Source organism: Rhinatrema bivittatum, chromosome 7 (genome assembly GCF_901001135.1).
Source record: "Rhinatrema bivittatum chromosome 7, aRhiBiv1.1, whole genome shotgun sequence".
NCBI classification, from domain to species: domain Eukaryota; kingdom Metazoa; phylum Chordata; class Amphibia; order Gymnophiona; family Rhinatrematidae; genus Rhinatrema; species Rhinatrema bivittatum.
Genome location: NC_042621.1, coordinates 1162926 through 1183322, shown reverse-complemented (window position 1 = coordinate 1183322; position 20397 = coordinate 1162926). Strand labels below are relative to the sequence as shown.

Sequence of the window (20397 nt, the reverse complement as noted above, 5' to 3'; positions counted from 1 at the left end):
TAGCACCACCTATCTCTGGCTATGCCTGGTCACCTGACCTAGGAATAACATGGGAGAGGTTTGTCATGAAGTGGCACGTTCTATAATATTCCCTGGCTGCGCCTTTCCCTTAATCCTAAGCACTTTGATGTACATAGCATAAAACCATATTCAGAGGCACCTGGAGGGCAAATGATTTGCCTCCCTCCCTGGTTATTTCTTGTCTATACCATTCATTTCTGGTGTCCCGTATCATAATTTATGAGAGATTTACAGCCTGGGATGATCACATCGCAATCCTGGTTTGCACCGCACCAAGACTCAGTGATTGCAAATATACATATATGATATGTATATAGTGATTTTTGCTGTTCTCAGTTTTATGTAAGGGCCCTGCCCAAAAGTTAACCTGTTTGCAATGTTATTTGTAAGGGTTCTGCCCAATGGTTCCTGTTTAATTGTAAACCGATACGATGTGTGAACGGCTATCGGTATAAAAAAAGACATTAAATAAATAAATAAATAAATAAATAAATATCTGCCATGCTGTGTGCTTCCAATTTAAATAGGAAGTGAAGGGGGACCAAGAGGACCAGCAGTATTATGCATGCTCTGAGTCCCCATGGCCTGTACTGCTGCGATTGCTCCGCAGGCAACACAGATCACTGCTACTCCTGGTCGCTGGAGCAACCCATAGCTGGGAGATTGGGGCGGATATACAGGATGGACTCAGAGGAGTGACTGAAAAATGGAGGGGGAAGGTTTGGAAAAGGGAAAAGTGGGGAGGAAGAAAAGAGATACAAAAAATAGGGGAAAGTGATGGTGGAGACAGGAAGGAGGGGAGAGCTGGGGAGGAGAGTGTTGCAAAGAATGCTGGGAAGGAGGGAGGGGAGAGATGTAAAATAGGGAGGTGGGAGTTGGTTAAAAGGGAAGGAGATGGGGACAGCATTAGGAGGGGAGGGGGAGAATAGATGTGAAGAAGGTTTTGGGAGGAAGGAGAGGGAATGAGATGGGGAAAGTGAGGGAGGGCGAAGGAGAAAAGGAAGAAGGGAGGGAAGGCAGAGGAGAGAGAGGAAAAGGGGTTGGGTGAGAGAGGAAAAGCATAGAATCGTGAATGGGGAGAGTAATGACTGTAGGATATATATATATGGATTAGTAGGCAACTAGATGGGGGTATGAGTAGGGTGTCTTAGATGTATTGGGGGTTGTGAGACAATATGCAGAAAGGTGGGGAGCAGTGGAGAGATGATGTAAAGACCTGAAAGGGTTAGAGAAGGGCTGAGAGGTAATGAAAAGGGACAGAATGTGAGAGAATAGAAACAGGGGAGCTGGGGAGGAGGTAAAAGTGGGAATGGGAAATGGTAGCAGATGAGATGGGGAGGAGCTGGTGACAAAACAAGAGATAGACTAGATTAAGGATGGGGAGAGGGCAAGTACAGAGTGGAAATGGAGCACTAGGAAGTGGATGAAAGGGAGGAAGGCGGCAGAGGAGGGGAGGGAGAGGGAGAAATGGGAGGACTGGGAAGAGAATCAGAGTGGAAGAGGTGAGAGGTGACAAGAAGGACATTAAGAACATAAGAAAATGCCATACTGGGTCAGACCAAGGGTCCATCAAGCCCAGCATCCTGTTTCCAACAGTGGCCAATCCAGGCCATAAGAACCTGGCAAGTACCCAAAAACTAAGTCTATTCCATGTAACCATTGCTAATGGCAGTGGCTATTCTCTAAGTGAACTTAATAGCAGGTAATGGACTTCTCCTCCAAGAACTTATCCAATCCTTTTTTAAACACAGCTATACTAACTGCACGAACCACATTCTCTGGCAACAAATTCCAGAGTTTAATTGTGCGTTGAGTAAAAAAGAACTTTCTCCGATTAGTTTTAAATGTGCCCCATGCTAACTTCATGGAGTGCCCCCTAGTCTTTCTACTATCCGAAAGAGTAAATAACCGATTCACATCTACCCGTTCTAGACCTCTCATGATTTTAAACACCTCTATCATATCCCCCCTCAGTCGTCTCTTCTCCAAGCTGAAAAGTCCTAACCTCTTTAGTCTTTCCTCATAGGGGAGTTGTTCCATTCCCCTTATCATTTTGGTAGCCCTTCTCTGTACCTTCTCCATCGCAATTATATCTTTTTTGAGATGCAGCGACCAGAATTGTACACAATATTCAAGGTGCTGTCTCACCATGGAGCGATACAGAGGCATTATGACATTTTCCGTTTTATTCATCATTCCTTTTCTAATAATTCCCAACATTGTTTGCTTTTTTGACTGCCGCAGCACACTGCACCGACGATTTCAATGTGTTATCCACTATGACACCTAGATCTCTTTCTTGGGTTGTAAGCACCTAATATGGAACCCAACATTGTGTAATTATAGCATGGGTTATTTTTCCCTATATGCATCACCTTGCACTTTTCCACATTAAATTTCATCTGCCATTTGGATGCCCAATTTTCCAGTCTCACATTGAGGTGTGGAGGGTGAGAAAGTGGGAGTGGATACAAAAGAGAAATGGAGAAAAAAGATGAAAGATAAAGATAAATGTTAGAGATAGATATAGGGAATGAAAAGAAGAAGACAGGAGAGAAGAAATAGAAAATGGAAAGGAAACACTGGAAAATGACTTAGATCAAGAAAAGGAAAGTGAAAAAGAGACCTGGACCATCCCAATTAGAAAAATAAAATGCCCAAAGGTATTTTCAGCTTTTGATGACTGGAACATGAAAACTCTGGGAATTGGCAGTTCTTATCTTTGGATTTTGATTAGTATAGGAGGAAATGCATTTTTGTTTCTCTTTCTCCACAGAGTCTGATTTTGTGGTTTTTCCAGTTCATTTTTTGTCTGAATGTTTCTGTTTTTAATTTGTAGTCTCCTATTCCTTATTAGGTCAGGGTTGGTCTGTGTTTTGCATATGTGACTGAGGTGAAGGATTCTGCTAGCATGTAGTTTCTGTGTAGGGAATTATAGCAGTTTTTTTTTCTTTTTTCAATAATTTAATTTAATTCCAAATTTATATTCTGCATTTTTCAGGTAATACAAAGTGAATTACATAAAATAGTATTCATAATTAAACACACAAACAACACAGTAATACATAAACACTCCCTATCAATCAACCCAACCCCAGTTGACCTTAAAATCCCATAACCCCTGACCCCCCACCACTTATCACACTCCAACAACTCCTCCTATCCCAAATTACCCACTATAATTCTCAAAGACAAGCTGATTATCCTCTATTTTTTCTATATCATCTGACTAATTTTCAAAGGGAGCAAATTTCATAACATAGGCACAAGACCTATAAAAGGGAGTGCTCCATGAATCTGCTTTGAAGGGTCTGAAAATGAAATCAATTAAATAAATAAAGGGAACACATAAACACTTCCTGATTCTTGAGCACAGCATCCAGATTGGACAATACCACCTCACATTTTATAACAAATAGGAGGGGCCCACACCCTTCACAACCTCAAACGTTAGCACCGACAATTTCAACTTATCCTGGAGCCCCACCGATAACTAACGGAAAGTGGTCAAAAGCAGAGTAGCTCTCTCCTAGCACTCTTCTCTGGGAGAATACATGCTGCCATGTTTTGCATTATTTGAAGCTTGGCCAGCAATTTAATTGGCAGCCCTGCATAAAGGGAACCGCATTAATCCAAGTGGCTAACCATAACCATTTGCTTCACTACCCTTATATCTAACAGACAAAGCAGAGGTTGTACCTACTCACCATCCATAGTATAGCCAGAAATGTCCTAACAATTTGAAAATGAAATGAAAAGGCTGAGTCTATCATAATTCACTAATTTTCTACCTCAGCCAAAGAAGTAGAAAAGGGCAAATCACTCTCCGGTCATGGTTCTGCTCCAACTCACAATATTTCAGTCTTGGCTGTATTCAACTTAAGTCTGAGGTCCGTAGTCCATATCTACACCATCTCCAAACACTTCCCCCGTACTTCTACTGTCACGTCCCATGACTGCAACTACAGAAGAATCTAAATGTTGTCTGCATAAATGTGCACCTTCACCCCAGGGCCCTAATGATGGCTCTCTAGGGACAAAGTTACAAATCGAACAGTATAGGGGACAGTAGGGAACCCTGAAGCTTAGTGGCCAAGCATTGGAAGACTTTTGTCTGAAACCATATTGCAAAACAAGACTCAAACCAGGTACCATCCACTTCTACTCAGATTTCCATCAAGCTATGCAAAAGCAACACATAACCAACAAAGTCAAATGCTACTGAGAGATCAAGCAGAGCCAAGTGCCAACAGCTCTTTGTCTCCATGATGCCTCAGCAGCATCATAACATCCACTAAAGCGAGCAGTGCTGTCTCCCTGTTAAATCCCAATTCAAAGCCTTAGCTGGTTCGAAAATTTGCACTACCTTTAAGAACGCCTGTAGTTGCCTAGTGACTGTTTCAATAACCTTCACTAATATAGGCAAGTTGTAAATTGGCCTATAGTTCATACAAGTCACATCAAGTTCAGACTTCTTCAAAAGAGGCCTGTTGATTATTGCTGTTTTGAGCAGAATAGTATCCTTGTTTCATAAACATGGCCAGTTCAGGCAAGGGCTCAAAGGGTGGGAACCTTTCCCAATATGCAGTAATGTCTTCTGGACCTCTTCCACTAAGAACTCGTTTTGTGTTCCAGCCTTGCGACTCTCAGTCCTTTCCCTACTATTTACCAGCTTCCCAACCCTAAGGCTCAGTAAATTCTGGATATCCTGTGACTTTTCTTGGAAAAAATCAGCAAACTTCTCATAGTAGACAAGCCACTGGGAATCGACTGTAAGCAAGGCACCTCTTTCTATTCTTTCATAACTACAAAAAGCTCTTTCACTTAGTCCCCACAATGTATTCCAAGAGAGCATTCTTCTATACCATTATAACAGCTAACTTGTATTCCCTAACCAAAAGGATCTATTGCCAGATTCTCTCCAAAACCTTTCTAAATGCCTGCATGCCTGTTTGAAAGTTTTAATGCATCTGAGTACCAATGATACAAAGCTTCTCTCCCCTTTTGATCATTTTGACTGGTGTTACCAAATCCAGAACTTCCCCAAGCTTTGAGGAGGTGTATTGGTGCTCTAGGGCCTGGTATAATATTTCCATTGACTTCTTAGAATTAGTGCTGTTATGATATGGAAGATGGGTTGAACAATTGAAGAGCACACCATTTAACAAAATGAAAAACAAAACAAGAAATGTTTCCAATGCACACCCCTACAAATAATGATAGTGTTACTATTCAAGGGCATGGTCAACAATTATTTATACTCATTCTTTTCAGTGCACTCAAATTTGTAAATAGTTATAACCAGAGCTAGTCCTTAGCTCTTACATCTTTTTCTTGCATGATCTTTCTAAACCCTCCCTATTCTGGGGCCTCAGATGCTGGAGGCACCCGTTCATTGTCCTGTGGGTCTTTTATTGGAAGTCAAAGCATTTATTTAAAAAAGATGTCAGGCTGGCCTGAAAGTTCAGTGGTGATGCTAGCGTGAGATCTGGTTTTGATTCTTGAGCCTGGCTTCCGCTTCCTGAGCTGGTCAGGACTGGGGATGAAGCAGACCCTTTGAATGGGAACATAGAAATGACAGCAGAAGACCAATGGTCCATCCAGCCTGCCCAGCAAGCTTCCTATAGTAATATCTGCTGCACCATGCAGGTTACCCCATGTATCAGTCAGTGTTCCTTGACGTGCTTTGCTTATGGACTTGGCCGTAGAAGGCGTCCTGTATTTTTTCCTTAATGTCTGCGCATCAGTACCCCAGACTGCAAAAAAAATAAATAAATAAAATCATGGATCGTGCTGATTGTCTCTGAATCCCAATTCCTCTTTCCCTCCATCCCCTCCCCCACCATCCTCTTTTGAAGCAGAGAGCGATGTTGCAGTGGCAACAAAAGCATCTTGGTCACTGAACAACAGTAACATCCAGTGACCAGACTTAGGGTCAACAGTATTGGGTTCTTAAGGGAGCTGGGGTCTATGTCTGCTGACTGAGGACTTGTCACTGCAGTCGCTGAGCTATCTGGGGGTTTCTCCTATTTTATAAAGGCTTATAGCCCAAACAAAGGCTGATTCTGACTGAGCTGGGAAGAGATGTCTTTGAATGCTATCAAGGATCCTTGCACCAAGAAACAAACCCAGAAAATAGAAAGAAAATAAATGTTAATTGAATATTTTTTTACATCCTCAGCAGGTGGATTGCTGTTTTTTATTTATATTTATAAAATCTTAATTTTCCACACTCAATACCAAACACATTGTTCAAGGCGAATTACAACAATAGTTCATACAATTTGCAAATAACCAAACATTAAAACAGAAAAATAAAATATCACATAAAAGCTTCACTGAAAAGGTAATGTTCTTGTAGCATTTTACATGTGGGGAGATCATTTTAACCTAAAGATTTGTAGGTGACTATGTTAAGTGCATCTTGGATAATGAAGCGATGCATACCTCCAACGAGCTTGACTTTTCTGATTTGCTTATATAATATTAAGACTCAAAACTATTAGCATACCTTCAGCTAGAGAAGGGATGGTTTTTGGACTGTGGCCCTTCACTATTTTTTCCTTTACTAAAATAATAATAATAAAAAGGCAATACACCATCAGTAAACTACAACAAAACAGTACATGGATGTGGAGAAACCTGAGAGGCCTGGGGTCTGCTAGTTGGTAAGCATTCTCCTGGAACAGCAACAGTCAGTGCAGACATAGTTGATGGCACTGGGGCCCACATCTGGGCACAAGTGGTTACTGCTGACCGCATAATGGATGCTGCTTTCACCAGCTCCCTACACTTACTCCATTACTGCTGTGTAATTAATGCATCAGAAAGCACTTTCCAGTGATTGATTACATAGAAAGTGCTATAGCAGTGCAGTTGTTGGATTACGGGTAAGAAATTACTTAAAATTACTGGAGTTTAAGGCTTGCAGAATTTTCTTTTGACATATTATCCTGAGCTGCAGTAGTGCTGGTCATACAATTTTCAGATAATTGAATTGGCAGCTAAAATAAACTAAATCCGCTATTGTCAAACTTATCTATGTCTCATTCTAGAGTAGATATTGGTGCTTAAAAGCGTCTCCTACTTGGCTGCTCCCCACTCTTATAAAGCTCAAATAAGGCAGAGATATCCAAGAGTGGTCTCAGGGGAGGTGATGGCCATTATAATAATGTGTGCACTCCAGCTATAAGCACATCTAAACAGTGACCCATGCATGGAACATGCAGTAGTCCAATATGGAAGGAGTTGGCTCATTTCCTTTCATATTGTCATTCCCTCTTTGCAGAATGTAGATGGAGGTTCCATGTTTGTCACCTTAGAAAAACATCTTTTGAGCAGAGCCATTACATAAATTTGCAAACATTGCATTCCTTATGTATTTGTTTTTAGAGCTTGAACAATTGCTCTGGAACTATAATGCAGTGATGCAACAGGCCAGCTCTGGACAGTCAGAGGGTCACAGTGGCTGCTGGCATACCATGGAAAACATTTTCCATGGAGCGCAAAAATAAATGATTCCTCACTGAACATGGCTTAGCATGGTTGCCAAAATCCCTAGGATTAATTAAAGATTTCCTAGTTTTCCACCCCAGACATGAAAGTACCATATAATTGGGGCTAATTTTAGGTTTTAACTGATAAAATCAACCAATACAAAAATTGTTTACAGGATAAACACCGGAAAAATACCACTTCCTCTAGTTTTCTCTCACTATTTCTCCTGCTTATCTTGGATCCTCTGCCCTTTTTCTGTCCTGATGACTCTGCTACTGCAAAAATATTTGCTTTTCATTCAACTGGAAAAGGTGCCCAGGAAAAGTATCTGCACTGTGAAAACACTGATTTTTTTTGTATTAATTAGCTGGAAACTAAACACTTAAATTTGCAATTTATAAACAACCAAAAATAGAAGCCCTACATGTAATTAACAGAAGTGTATGATAATACTGGTGCAGTGGGGAAATGAGAAGAGGGAAAAGGCATGGGCTTGAAATGAGAAGCTTGATAAATCCAGAGGTAAAACTTGGTCATTTCTGAGCATGATTTGATTAGAAATGGCTTCTCATTTTCCCTAGACAGCATACTTAAGATCTCTTTAATCAATAGTATTCTCCATCACTACTCTATACCTATTGATCTTCAAAGTGCCACAGACGCTAAAGCTGGTTTAAATGCATGACAGCAAGTTTCCTAGTCTGTTTTGAAAAGCAGCAACTTCATGCAACTCAGTAAGCATCTTCATTATCTTCCCTCACACCACTCCTTGCTCTCACAGGGAGACAAAGATGGAAGCCATTGTAGTCACTTCTCAATCTTCCTTCCTCTAGTGGAGTAGAGGCCAAGATCAGGCCCTCTTTATTGGTGCTATCTCAGCTAATTCAGAAGCCAAGAACTGGTCACTGAGAGCATAACCTGATGGAGAAAGAGGGATCTGATTATTACCCATGAATTGTCCAGATGATTGTATGGTGGGCATTCACCGTATTTTCCAACCTAAATTTAGCTGAATACTGGAGATATTTTATAGACCATATAAGAGAATTCAATAGAATAATGAACATGTCTAAGATTAATAATAGGAGAGATCTCCTACTAGCAAAGCTAGGGAAGCTGCTGTTTGAAATTTGTGGTTTGGAGACTGAGATTAAACTTCTAGTCCTGGATAAAGGTGTGGGAGTAGCTACTGCTCAACTTGATAGCAGTAAACATGGAGCCTTCATAGAACAGGATGAAATGGGAATATGAACATCACAGAGTCCTTAGAACTTTCTCGTTAACCAAGAACTAGAAAGAGAAAACTAATGGGAGTCTACTTTCCAGAAATTGTGCATACTTGTATGCACATGCCTACATGGATCTGGAAAAAAAAATACCCATGTCCTACTTCATCACACTTCCCTCCTCCCAAAATCTTCCGAAAATTTAGCATAGAGCAAATACAAGACCAAAAAGTTATTAGGTAGCACAATTGCATGCATATATTCTTGGAATATGCAGATGGTGGATTCACCCAGTTGCCCTAATATAGAAACATAAAAGTGACGGCAGAAGAAGAACAATGGCCCATCCAGTCTGCCCAGCAAGCTTTCACACCTATTTGTTTTTATACTTATCTGTTACTCTGACTGCTGAGGTCAGGGCCCTTATTGGTAACTTTTTGGTTCCAATTCCCTTCCACCCCCACCATCGATGCAGACAGCAGTGCTGGAGCTGCATCTAAGTGAAGTAGCTAATTGGTTTGGGGTAGTATGCTTGTTCTTCCTGAATTGATTGTAAAGCCTGTTGCTAAATTATTGTTCATTGTAAACCGAGGTGATGTTTGAAACGTTCCGCGGTATATAAAAAACCTTTAAATAAATAAAATAAATAAAAATAGTAACTGCCGTAATAAGCAAGCTGCTCCCGTTTGTTTACCCTGCCTGTGCAATTCAGTCCTTGTTGGTTGTCTGAATATAAATCCTCTTTACTTCATTCCCCCCTGTTGTTGAAGCAGTGAGCCGCGCTGGATATGTATTCCAAGTGAAGTAACATGCTTAATTGATTCGGGGTAGTAACCACCGAAACAAGCAAGCTACACCCATGCTTATTTGTTTACCCAGACTATGTAATTCATTCCTTGTTGGTTGATGCTGAATATAAATAATCTTTTCTTCATTCTCCCTGCCGTTGAAGCAGAGAGCTATAATGTGTTCCCTCTCAACATATCCTGAAAATTCAGTATGGATTGGATGCAAAGCCACAAAGTTATTGGATAGTATAATTGTGGAATATATGGAACCCCCCATTTCCTTGCTATAACATTCAGAAACACCTCAGATCTGCTGAAAATGTGCTGTGGTTTGCATATAAAACCCAAAAGTTAACAGCTGGTGTGACTGCATGGATCTCCCACATATACCCACCCTAATGCTTGTGGATCCCCCTCACATGGCCTGAAAATTTGGTGTGGATCAGATGCAAAACCAAAACCAAGTTGGGGGGGGGGGGGGGGGGGGGGGGGTAGGGAGCAACAACCGTGCACGTCTGTTTAAGAACTAAATGTATGCCAAAAAAACTGTCAGAGTCTTCATGTCCCCCCGACATGCTCGGGAAAACGTTTATTAACTAGCAGAACTGTACGTGTGTATAAGAACATAAGAAATTGCCATGCTGGGTCAGACCAAGGGTCCATCAAGCCCAGCATCCTGTTTCCAACAGAGGCCAAAAACCAGGCCACAAGAACCTGGCAATTACCCAAATACTAAGAAGAACCCATGCTACTGATGCAATTAATAGCAGTGGCTATTCCCTAAGTATAATTGATTAATAGCCATTAATGGACTTCTCCTCCAAGAACTCATCCAAACCTTTTTTGAACCCAGCTACACTAACCACATCCTCTGGCAACAAATTCCAGAGCTTTATTGTGCGTTGAGTGAAAAAGAATTTTCTCCGATTAGTCTTAAATGTGCTACTTGCTAACTTCATGGAATGCCCCCTAGTCCTTCTATTATTCGAAAGTGTAAATAACCGAGTCACATCTACTCGTTCAAGACCTCTCATGATCTTAAAGACCTCTTTCATATCCCCCCTCAGCCGTCTCTTCTCCAAGCTGAACAGCCCTAACCTCTTCAGCCTTTCCTCATAGGGGAGCTGTTCCATCCCCTTTATCATTTTGGTTGCCCTTCTCTGTACCTTCTCCATCGCAACTATATCTTTTTTGAGATGCGGCGACCAGAATTGTACACAGTATTCAAGGTGCGGTCTCACCATGGAGCGATACAGAGGCATTATGACATTTTCCGTTCTATTAACCATTCCCTTCCTAATAATTCCTAACATTCTATTTGCTTTTTTGACTGCTGCAGCACACTGAGCCGACGATTTTAAAGTATTATCCACTATGATGCCTAGATCTTTTTCCTGGGTGGTAGCTCCTAACATGGAACCTAACATCGTGTAACTACAGCAAGGGTTATTTTTCCCTATGTGCATCACCTTGCACTTGTCCACATTAAATTTCATCTGCCATTTGGATGCCCAATCTTCCAGTCTTGCAAGGTCCTCCTGTAATGTATCACAGTCTGCCTGTAATTTAACTCCTCTGAATAATTTTGTATCATCCGCAAATTTGATAACCTCACTCGTCGTATTCCTTTCCAGATCATTTACATATATATTGAAAAGCACCGGTCCCAATACAGATTCCTGAGGTACTCCACTGTTTACCCTTTTCCACTGAGAATATTGACCATTTAATCCTACTCTCTGTTTCCTGTCTTTTAACCAGTTTGTAATCCACGAAAGGACATCGCCTCCTATCCAATGACTTTTTAGTTTTCATAGAAGCCTCTCATGAGGGACTTTGTCAAACGCCTTCTGAAAATCCAAATACACTACATCTACCGGTTCACCTTTATCCACATGTTTATTAACCCCTTCAAAAAAAACGAAGCAGATTTGTTAGGCAAGACTTCCCTTGGGTAAATCCATGTTGACTGTGTCCCATTAAATCATGTCTTTCTATATGCTCTACAATTTTGATCTTGAGAATAGTTTCCACTATTTTTCCCGGCACTGAAGTCAGGCTCACTGGTCTATAATTACCCGGATCGCCCCTGGAGCCTTTTTTAAATATAGGGGTTACATTGGCCACCCTCCAGTCTTCAGGTACAATGGATGATTTTAATGATAGGTTACAAATTTTAACTAATAGATCAGAAATTTCATTTTTGAGTTCCTTCAGAACCCTAGGATGCATACCATCCGGTCCAGGTGATTTGCTACTCTTTAGTTTGTCAATCTGGCCTACTACATCTTCCAGGTTCACAGTGATTTCGTTCAGTTCGTCTGAGTCATCACCCCTGAAAACCATCTCCGGAACTGGTATCTCCCCAACATCCTCATTAGTAAACACGGAGGCAAAGAATTCATTTAGTCTTTCTGCAATGGCCTTATCTTCCCTAAGAGCCCCTTTAACCCCCTCTGTCATCTAATGGTCCAACCGACTCCCTCACAGGTTTCTTGCTTTGGATATATTTTAAAAAGTTTTTATTATGAGTTTTTGCCTCTATGGCCAACTTCATTTCAAATTCTCTCTTCGCCTGTCTTATCAATGTTTTACACTTACCTTGACAATGCTTATGTTTTATCCTATTTTCTTCAGATGGATCCTTCTTCCAATTTTTGAAGGATTTGTTTTGGCTAAAATAGCCTCTTTCACCTCACCTTTTAACCATGACGGTAATCGTTTTGCCTTCCTTCCACCTTTCTTAATGCGCGGAATACATATGGACTGCGCCTCTAGGATTGTATTTTTAAACAATGTCCAAGCCTGTTGAACACTTTTAACCTTTGCAGCTGCACCTTTCAGTTTTTTTCTATTTTCCTCATTTTATCAAAGTTTCCCTTTTTAAAATTTAGTGTTAGAGCTGCAGATTTACTTATTGTCCCCCTTCCAGTTATTAGTTTAAATTTGATCATGTTATGATCACTGTTGCCAAGTGGCCCCACCACCGTTACTTCTTTCACCAAATCTTGCGTTCCACTAAGAATTAAATCTAAAATAGCTCCCTCTCTTGTAGGTTCCTGAACCAATTGCTCCATGAAGCAGTCATTTATTACATCCAGGAACTTTATGTCTCTAGCAAGTCCTGATGTTACATTTACCCAGTCAATATTGGGGTAATTGAAATCTCCCATTATTATTGCACTGCCAAATTGGTTTGCTTCCCGGATTTCTCTTAGCATTTCATCATCTGTCTGACCATTTTGTCCAGGTGGACGGTAGTATACTCCTATCACTATACTCTTACCCAACACACATGGGATTTCTACCCATATTTATTTATTTATTTAAGGTTTCTTATATACCGAGGCACGTTTGAAAAACATCACCTCGGTTCACAATATAACATAACTTAGCAACCAGCTTTACAATATTAACATTAACAGGGAGAGGGTTAACAGGGGCAGGAGAAGATAATACAGGAATTATATACAGGAATAATATACATATGTACATGTTAGTTTTAACAAGGGAGTTAAAACAAGGCAGTGAAGATAATTAGCAAAGGGAAGTAATAGATGGAGGGGAGGAGGAGGAGAATACCTACAGGGGATGGGGGAAGGGAGAGCAGAGGAGAGGTCGCGGATCAGTCAGGCGGTCAAGACGTATCTTTGGAGAGAGTTAGTTCGTTAGTCAGGGTATGCTAGTTTGAATAGCCATGTTTTAAGGTTGTGTTTGAATTTTTTGTGGCAGAGTTCCTGGCGTAGTTGGGAAGGCATTTTGTTCCAGTGGGCGGTTCCTGCGATGATGAAAGATCGTTCTCTAAAGGTGGTATGCTTCATGAGTTTAGGAGAGGGTATTTGGAGTTTAGCCTGGTGATGAGTTCTTGTGGGTCTTGTCGGAGTGTGAAGCAGGAGATGTTCTGGGAACCATTGCATGTCTTGGTTATGAATGGCTTTGTGTATGAGCATATAGATTCTACTGAGCATTTACTCTCTTGTATGATCTTTATCCTGTTGGACTCTATACCCTCCCGGACATAAAGTGCCACACCCCCACCAAGTTGATCCTCCCTATCATTGCGATATAATTTGTACCCTGATATAGCACTGTCCCATTGGTTATCCTCCTTCCACCAAGTCTCTGTGATGCCAATTATGTCAATCTCATCATTTGCTGCTAAACACTCTAACTCTCCCATCTTACTTCTTAGACTTCTGGCATTGGCATACAGACATTTCAAAGTGTGGTTTTTGCTTGTTTTAACAACCTGCTTTTCAGTTGTTTGGGATAATTCGGTAATCATTAGCTTTGGTGATTTTTTACATATAGGCATATGAACTATGTTTGCTTTTGATGGAACCTCTCTGTTGGGATGCCCTAACTCTCCTGTTTCATTAGTATCCTTCAAGGATACATTTCTCCGAACCATGCACTGCTGAGTGACTGTCGGCTTTCCCCCTTGTTCTAGTTTAAAAGCTGCTCTATCTCCTTTTTGAAAGTTAGTGCCAGCAGCTTGGTTCCACTCTGGTTAAGGTGGAGCCCGTCCTTTCGGAAAAGTCTCCCCTTTCCTCAAAAGTTTCCCCAGTTCCTTACAAAGCTGAATCCCTCTTCCCTGCACCATCGTCTCATCCACGCATTGAAACTCTGGAGCTCTGCCTGCATTTGGGGACCTGCACGTGGAAGAGGAAGCATTTCAGAGAATGCTACCCTGGAGGTTCTGGATTTCAGCTTCCTACCTAAAATCCTAAAATTGGCTTCCAGAACCTCTCTCCCACATTTTTCTATGTCGTTGGTGCCCACATGTACCACGACAGCCGGCTCCTCCCCAGCACTGTCTATAATCCTATCTAGGTGACGCGTGAGGTCTGCCACCTTCGCACCAAGCAGGCAAGTTACCAGGCGGTCTTCACGTCCACCAGCCACCCTGCTATCTACATTTCTAATAATTGAATCACCAACTATGATGGCCGACCTAACCCTTCCCTCTTGGGCAGTAGCCCTGGGAGATTTGTCCTCAGTGCGAGAGGACAATACATCACCTGGAGAGCAGGTCCTTGCTACAGGATCACTTCCTGCTACACCAGGGTGATGTTCTCCTACTGGGAGACCTTTCTGATCCAAGGCAGCACTGGGGCTGCCAGAATGGATTTGGGACTTGGCTACTATGTCCCTGAAGGTCTCGTCAATGTACCTCTCTGTCTCCCTCAGCTCTTCCAAGTCTGCTACTCTAGCCTCCAGAGATCGGACTCGTTCCCTGAGAGCCAGGAGCTCTTTGCACCGAGTGCACACATACAATCTCTCACCGGCGGGTAAAAAATCATACATGTGACACTCAATGCAAAAGACTGGAAAGCCCCCTCTTGCTGCTGGACTGCTGCCTTCATCTTAGTTTTATTGAGTTCCTAGTTAAGTTTAGGATAATAAGGGAGTTGGAATGAGAGTACTTTAAATTTACAGGTGAATTTAGTAATTAATCAGCTAGTGTCCTACAAGGGGATAATTAAACTTTCAATAAGGGCTTGTACAATATTATGTTTTAGATAAGACCCTGATTGATTTTTAATGAGAAAGTGTCTTGTGCCTAAAAATCAGAGGTTGAGTGGGTGGGAAAGACAGACATTAGAATTAACTATCTCTGGCTTGCTTATTACTTCAGACACACAAAAACTCTAAAGAATATATCCCTTAATTTCACTGTTCACCAAACTTTTATAAACCCAAAGATTTCTGAAAACTATACTTACCAATCCTCTTAAACCACGGTTGAATTAATCTTCACTCATTCAAAAGAGGGATTTGAGATTCACGCGCCGTCAGGAGTGCGCTTCTGGTCCTCCTCTACTACAAACCTTGCGGGGCCTCTGGAGGCTGGGGCTGTGGAAGTCAATCCCTGGATCGCTCGCGGTGACCTCTGGACTCCTCTCCCGGGGGATGCTGGGAGCAGTATGCAGATGAGCCTTCCGGTCCTCCTCTACTGCAAACCTTGCGGGGCCTCTGGAAGCTGGGCTGTGGAAGTCAAGCCCTGGATCGCTCGCGGTGACCTCTGGACTCCTCTCCCGGGGGATGCTGGGAGCAGTATGCAGATGAGCCTTCCGGTCCTCCTCTACTGCAAACCTTGCGGGGCCTCTGGAAGCTGGGCTGTGGAAGTCAATCCCTGGATCGCTCGCGGTGACCTCTGGACTCCTCTCCCGGGGGATGCTGGGAGCAGTATGCAGATGAGCCTTCCGGTCCTCCTCTACTGCAAACCTTGCGGGGCCTCTGGAAGCTGGGCTTCCAGAGGCAAACACACCAATGGAGGGAAAGGGGTTATGTAGATCCTGCAAAAAATAACCATGATCCTTATAAACACACCCCCCCCCCCCCCCCCAACATGTAAAATTTGGCACGGATAGGATAAAAACAAAACTAGAAAAAGTATCTGTGATTAAGTCCTTTGACATGCCCTCAAAAATGTCTGTGTCAAGTGGAACTCCAACATACACATAGATGAAGTGATCTATCCAGAAAGTTGGCTAAAAATCCGGTCTTACTTACAGACTTCAAGTTCAATTTCATGACTTCCTACAGCTGTCCACATGTATGGGGCTCTTCTGTGGGTGCCATTAAAAATACCTTATTAAAGGTTACATACAACAAAGGTCAGCTGGGGAAGGATAGTTATTGTTTTGGTAGAGACAGCTTCTTGTATAAAACCTGACCTTAAAAAGGATCCCTCTGACCTATGTGTAAGAGCAGGCAATTCTGCTACCTGGGTTATTTAATTTATATTCTGCTTTTTGACACTTCAAAGTGAATTACATGCAAGTATTGTGGGTATTTCCCTATCCCCAAAAGGCTTACAATCTAAGAGTTAGATTCATTAAGATTTTTCTCCCATTTTGTGTCTATTGGAAAATCCCTTAATGAATCAGGTACTATGTTTGTACCTGAGGTAATGAAAGATGCAGGGACTTGCCCAAGGTGACAAACAGCAGTGGGATTTGAACTGTGGGCTCCCTGGTTTATAACCCACTGCTCTAACCACTGAATATAATGTTCCAGAAGAAAGAATACCATGCAGCAGGTTAATAAGATGTGTCCATCCATGGTCTGGGCATAAGCAGCTACATAACAATATAGTAAAGGACAACAGATAAAGATCAACATAGCCCATTCAGCTGGTGCTGTTTAATATATTTAACTGGTTGTCCTATAATTTTGTAGCAGTTTCTTACTAGAAAGTATTGGCCATGCTCTTTACTACCTTCTGCTGCCTCTCATTCTTTTGTTTTTCTACAGGTACATACCAGGGCCAGTGGTCGGGTGGCATTCGCCAGGGCTATGGAGTGCGCCAGAGTGTCCCTTATGGAATGGCCGCAGTTATTAGGTCTCCTCTGAGGACATCAATTAATTCCTTGCGCAGCGAACACACCAATGGCACCGCACTCCACCCCGATGCCTCGTCTGCTGTGGTGGGAAGCCCTGCTGTGATAAGGGGGGGTTTTGTGCTCATGGCCCACAGTGACGCTGAGATCCTTAAGAGCAAAAAGAAAGGGATTTTCCGTCGCTCCCTGCTAAGCGGACTCAAACTGCGGAAGTCTGAGTCCAAGAGTTCGCTGGCAAGTCAGCGGAGCAAGCAGAGCTCCTTCCGAAGTGAGGCTGGCATGAGCACAGTAAGCTCCACCGCTAGTGACATCAACTCCACCATCAGCCTGGGGGAGGGCGAGGGGGAGCTCTCAGTCATTGAGGATGACATCGACGCCACTACCACCGAGATTTACTTGGGGGAATGGAAGAACGACAAGCGGTCCGGCTCCGGCGTGAGCCAGCGGTCTGATGGGCTGAAGTATGAGGGGGAGTGGGCAAACAACAAACGGCATGGCTATGGGTGCATGACCTTTCCAGATGGCACCAAGGAAGAAGGGAAATACAAACAAAACATTTTGGTGAGCGGGAAAAGAAAGAATTTGATCCCGCTCAGGGCTAGCAAGATCCGGGAGAAGGTGGACCGGTCTGTAGAGGCAGCAGAGAGGGCGGCCAACATTGCCAAGCAGAAAGCCGAAATCGCAGCTTCCAGGTAAGGGTGGCATAGAACAGCGTTTACTCGGGGGAGGGTGGAAGCTTCAGAGAAGTAGGAACACATGCTGAATACTGTTGTAAATAGCATCTGCTGCAGGTTTTTTCCCCCATCTTAGCAATAGGGGTAAAACTGCAGTCTTAGCCTATCAAAGGAATGTTGGGAAAGTAACAAGGCTTTGTGACTAGTTGCAGTGATTTCAGTTAGAAAAGGCACAATGGAGTTAATATGCTCCCCAAAATGCTCATCCAAACTCCTAGTTGCACATTCCACCTTCAGCCTCATTAATACACATCCACCTCCCATTGGCCTCACTCCACGCTCAGCTCGTCAATCCACATCCAATATTCCTAGTGACCCATTCATTCTCAGCCCCTTGTAAACATCTACTATCTTTTCAGTCTCCCTCATATACATCTAACCCACCTTCAGCTTCCTTCTTATGCATCCAACTCACTCTGCTTTCCAAGTGATCATCCAAACTTTTGCCAACTGCCCCAGTCCCATTTAACCCAAAATCAAGTCTTCAACCATTCTGCTTTCAACTCAGTTTTCCCAAATTAGGCCAGGTCCAAAGCTACAGGCTCTTTATTATCATTGCCCTTGCTGTATACCAATCATCCTGCTTTGTCCTCACTATGCTGTGAGGAATCTGAGTTCAAGAGCTTCCCACTTCTGTCAAACACTATCTTTTTAAATATGTGAATAGGAAGTGCCCGATAAGGGAAATTATGTATAATGAAAATATATACTTGCATAAACAGATAAAAAATTACACACACTCTGGTCAAAATAGCTCATTTAATGTTGGACTGTAAATTACACTACTAAGAAACATGGAAGCAAGCACGTGCCTCTGCATATGCAAACTAAGTAAACAGAAAGGTGCAACCAGTCAATCTTTTTACTTTCCACTTCAAATGATGTTTTGTAATCTTTGCTCAATACCACTTATTAAAAGTGTTTAGAATGGTTATCAGTAACTTTGGGGCACTTAGCAGTAATCTGCAATCTTTTGCCTGCAATGATTTACACATAGAATCATATAGAGCAGGGGTGGGAAATTCCAGTCCTCAAGGGCTGCAAACCCGTCAGGTTTTCAGGATATGCCTAATGAATATGCACGAGAGAGATTTACATGCTGCCTCAGTTGCATGCATATTTTTCATGCATACTCATTAGGAACATGCTGAAAAACCATCTGGTTTGTGGCCCTCGGGGACTGGAATAGCCCACCCCTGTTATACAGCACCAAAATTATCATTTATCACATCTGTTGAAATGAAAATACTTGTACTTTCAAATTTTACATTGTGCTCAACAGCTAAACACTGAAGCACTTATCCAGCACAAGAAACGTTTAGGTTTATTACAACAAAGGGCATGAAGAATTTTTTTTAAAAATTGATTACTTTTAGAATGTCTATAACTAGCTGATACCCAGTGAAATTTCATTGGAGAAGTTAGAATATAGAAAAAGGAGGAAGGTTTGGAAATAGTAATTGGAAGAGGTGTGCGTTAGTTGTCTGTAATAGGATGGTTGTGAAGGTGAGTCTGGTTGGTATATAGCACGATGCATCTAGCATGTAGGTGTCATGACATGCGACATCAAGCAACACAATTTAATGGCGTTCAGATTGAAGCTAAGTTTTAATGTTTAATCACATTGGGAAATTGGTGGTATCTGCATTTACATGAAAAATTACAAAAAAATATATGAAGTCGATTATTGACCGATTAAATAAGGCAGAGTAACAAGGTCATTGTACCAAATGAGGATGCCTATTATGAAGGTCAAATTCTGCTAAGTAGCTTCTAGTTAATTGTTGTAAGAGGTTTTGGTCTTTTTGGACTTCAATATATACAGTTCTTTCAAATTGAAAGTGTACAGAACATGTAGATTAGTGAAAAACTGCTTTAATGCATTCTGATTTCTACTTTTTAGATTGCAGAATGTGAAAAATGTAGAAGGATGTAAAGATTTTTGCAAGGCACCATATAAAGAAATAAGGTCAACAAAAAAAAAAGTTATAGGCAGTCCTTTTTTATTGGACTAACATTTATGCCCACCTTTCCAAAACTGCTCATCAGCTCAGTGAAGAAAGCACATTTACACACAGTGCAGTATGACTGTGCTTTTCTTTATTGACCTGTTAAAGGACAAATAGCACTCCTAAGGTAGTCACATAAAAAGGTCTTGCCTACAGGTTTTTTTGATTCTTCTACAAATTCAAGGGGACTATACTCTTGTGTAAGAAAAATCAGCAGGGGCAGTGTAGAAGCATCTGGAAATAATTGTGCATGCATTACTGGAGAAGAAAGCGCTAGTGGCTGGGCGCAAGTGTGAGACAGAGGATATTATCTGTACAAAGAAAAATTGCCACACCGCCCTGAGATAAACCACATAGACTACATTTTCTAATAGCTATGATCTTAATGACTGCAACACTGAAAGCCCACAACAGATGTCACCAATTACTGTGCCTTGTTTTTATTACAAATGTGTTTGTCAAGCTTACAATTGATATCAGCTTTTCCTCCTGTCGCTTTGTTTAGTCTTTCCATCCTAGAAGTGTAGGCCAGGGCATTGGTTAAAAAGATTACTTTCATGTGGATTTACTAATGAAGAGCCAACAGTTCCTTCTTCAGACCGATCTACATCAGCAAGGGCACACAGAGCCAGTCAGTTTTTACTCTGGGGGGATTTTTATGTAGCTCCAATTTCCCTAAGAAAATTTGAAGCAGCATTTCAAATCCCTTCAAGCAGAGAAAAACCAGGCCTCACTTGTAACCTGGAACTATCTGGAAATCCCTATCCTTCTCCTCT

The 20397-nt window shown here is 41.9% G+C and overlaps 1 protein-coding gene across 1 annotated transcript in view; it reads left to right on the top strand.

Moving 5' to 3' along the window:
- The window catches only part of JPH3 (junctophilin 3), a 130118-nt gene that overhangs the window by 48676 nt on the left and 61045 nt on the right, over nt 1-20397 (top strand). The window contains exon 2 of the mRNA XM_029608033.1: nt 16793-17570. Coding sequence (XP_029463893.1) covers nt 16793-17570 — 778 coding nt within the window. The remainder of the gene's footprint in view (nt 1-16792; nt 17571-20397) is intronic.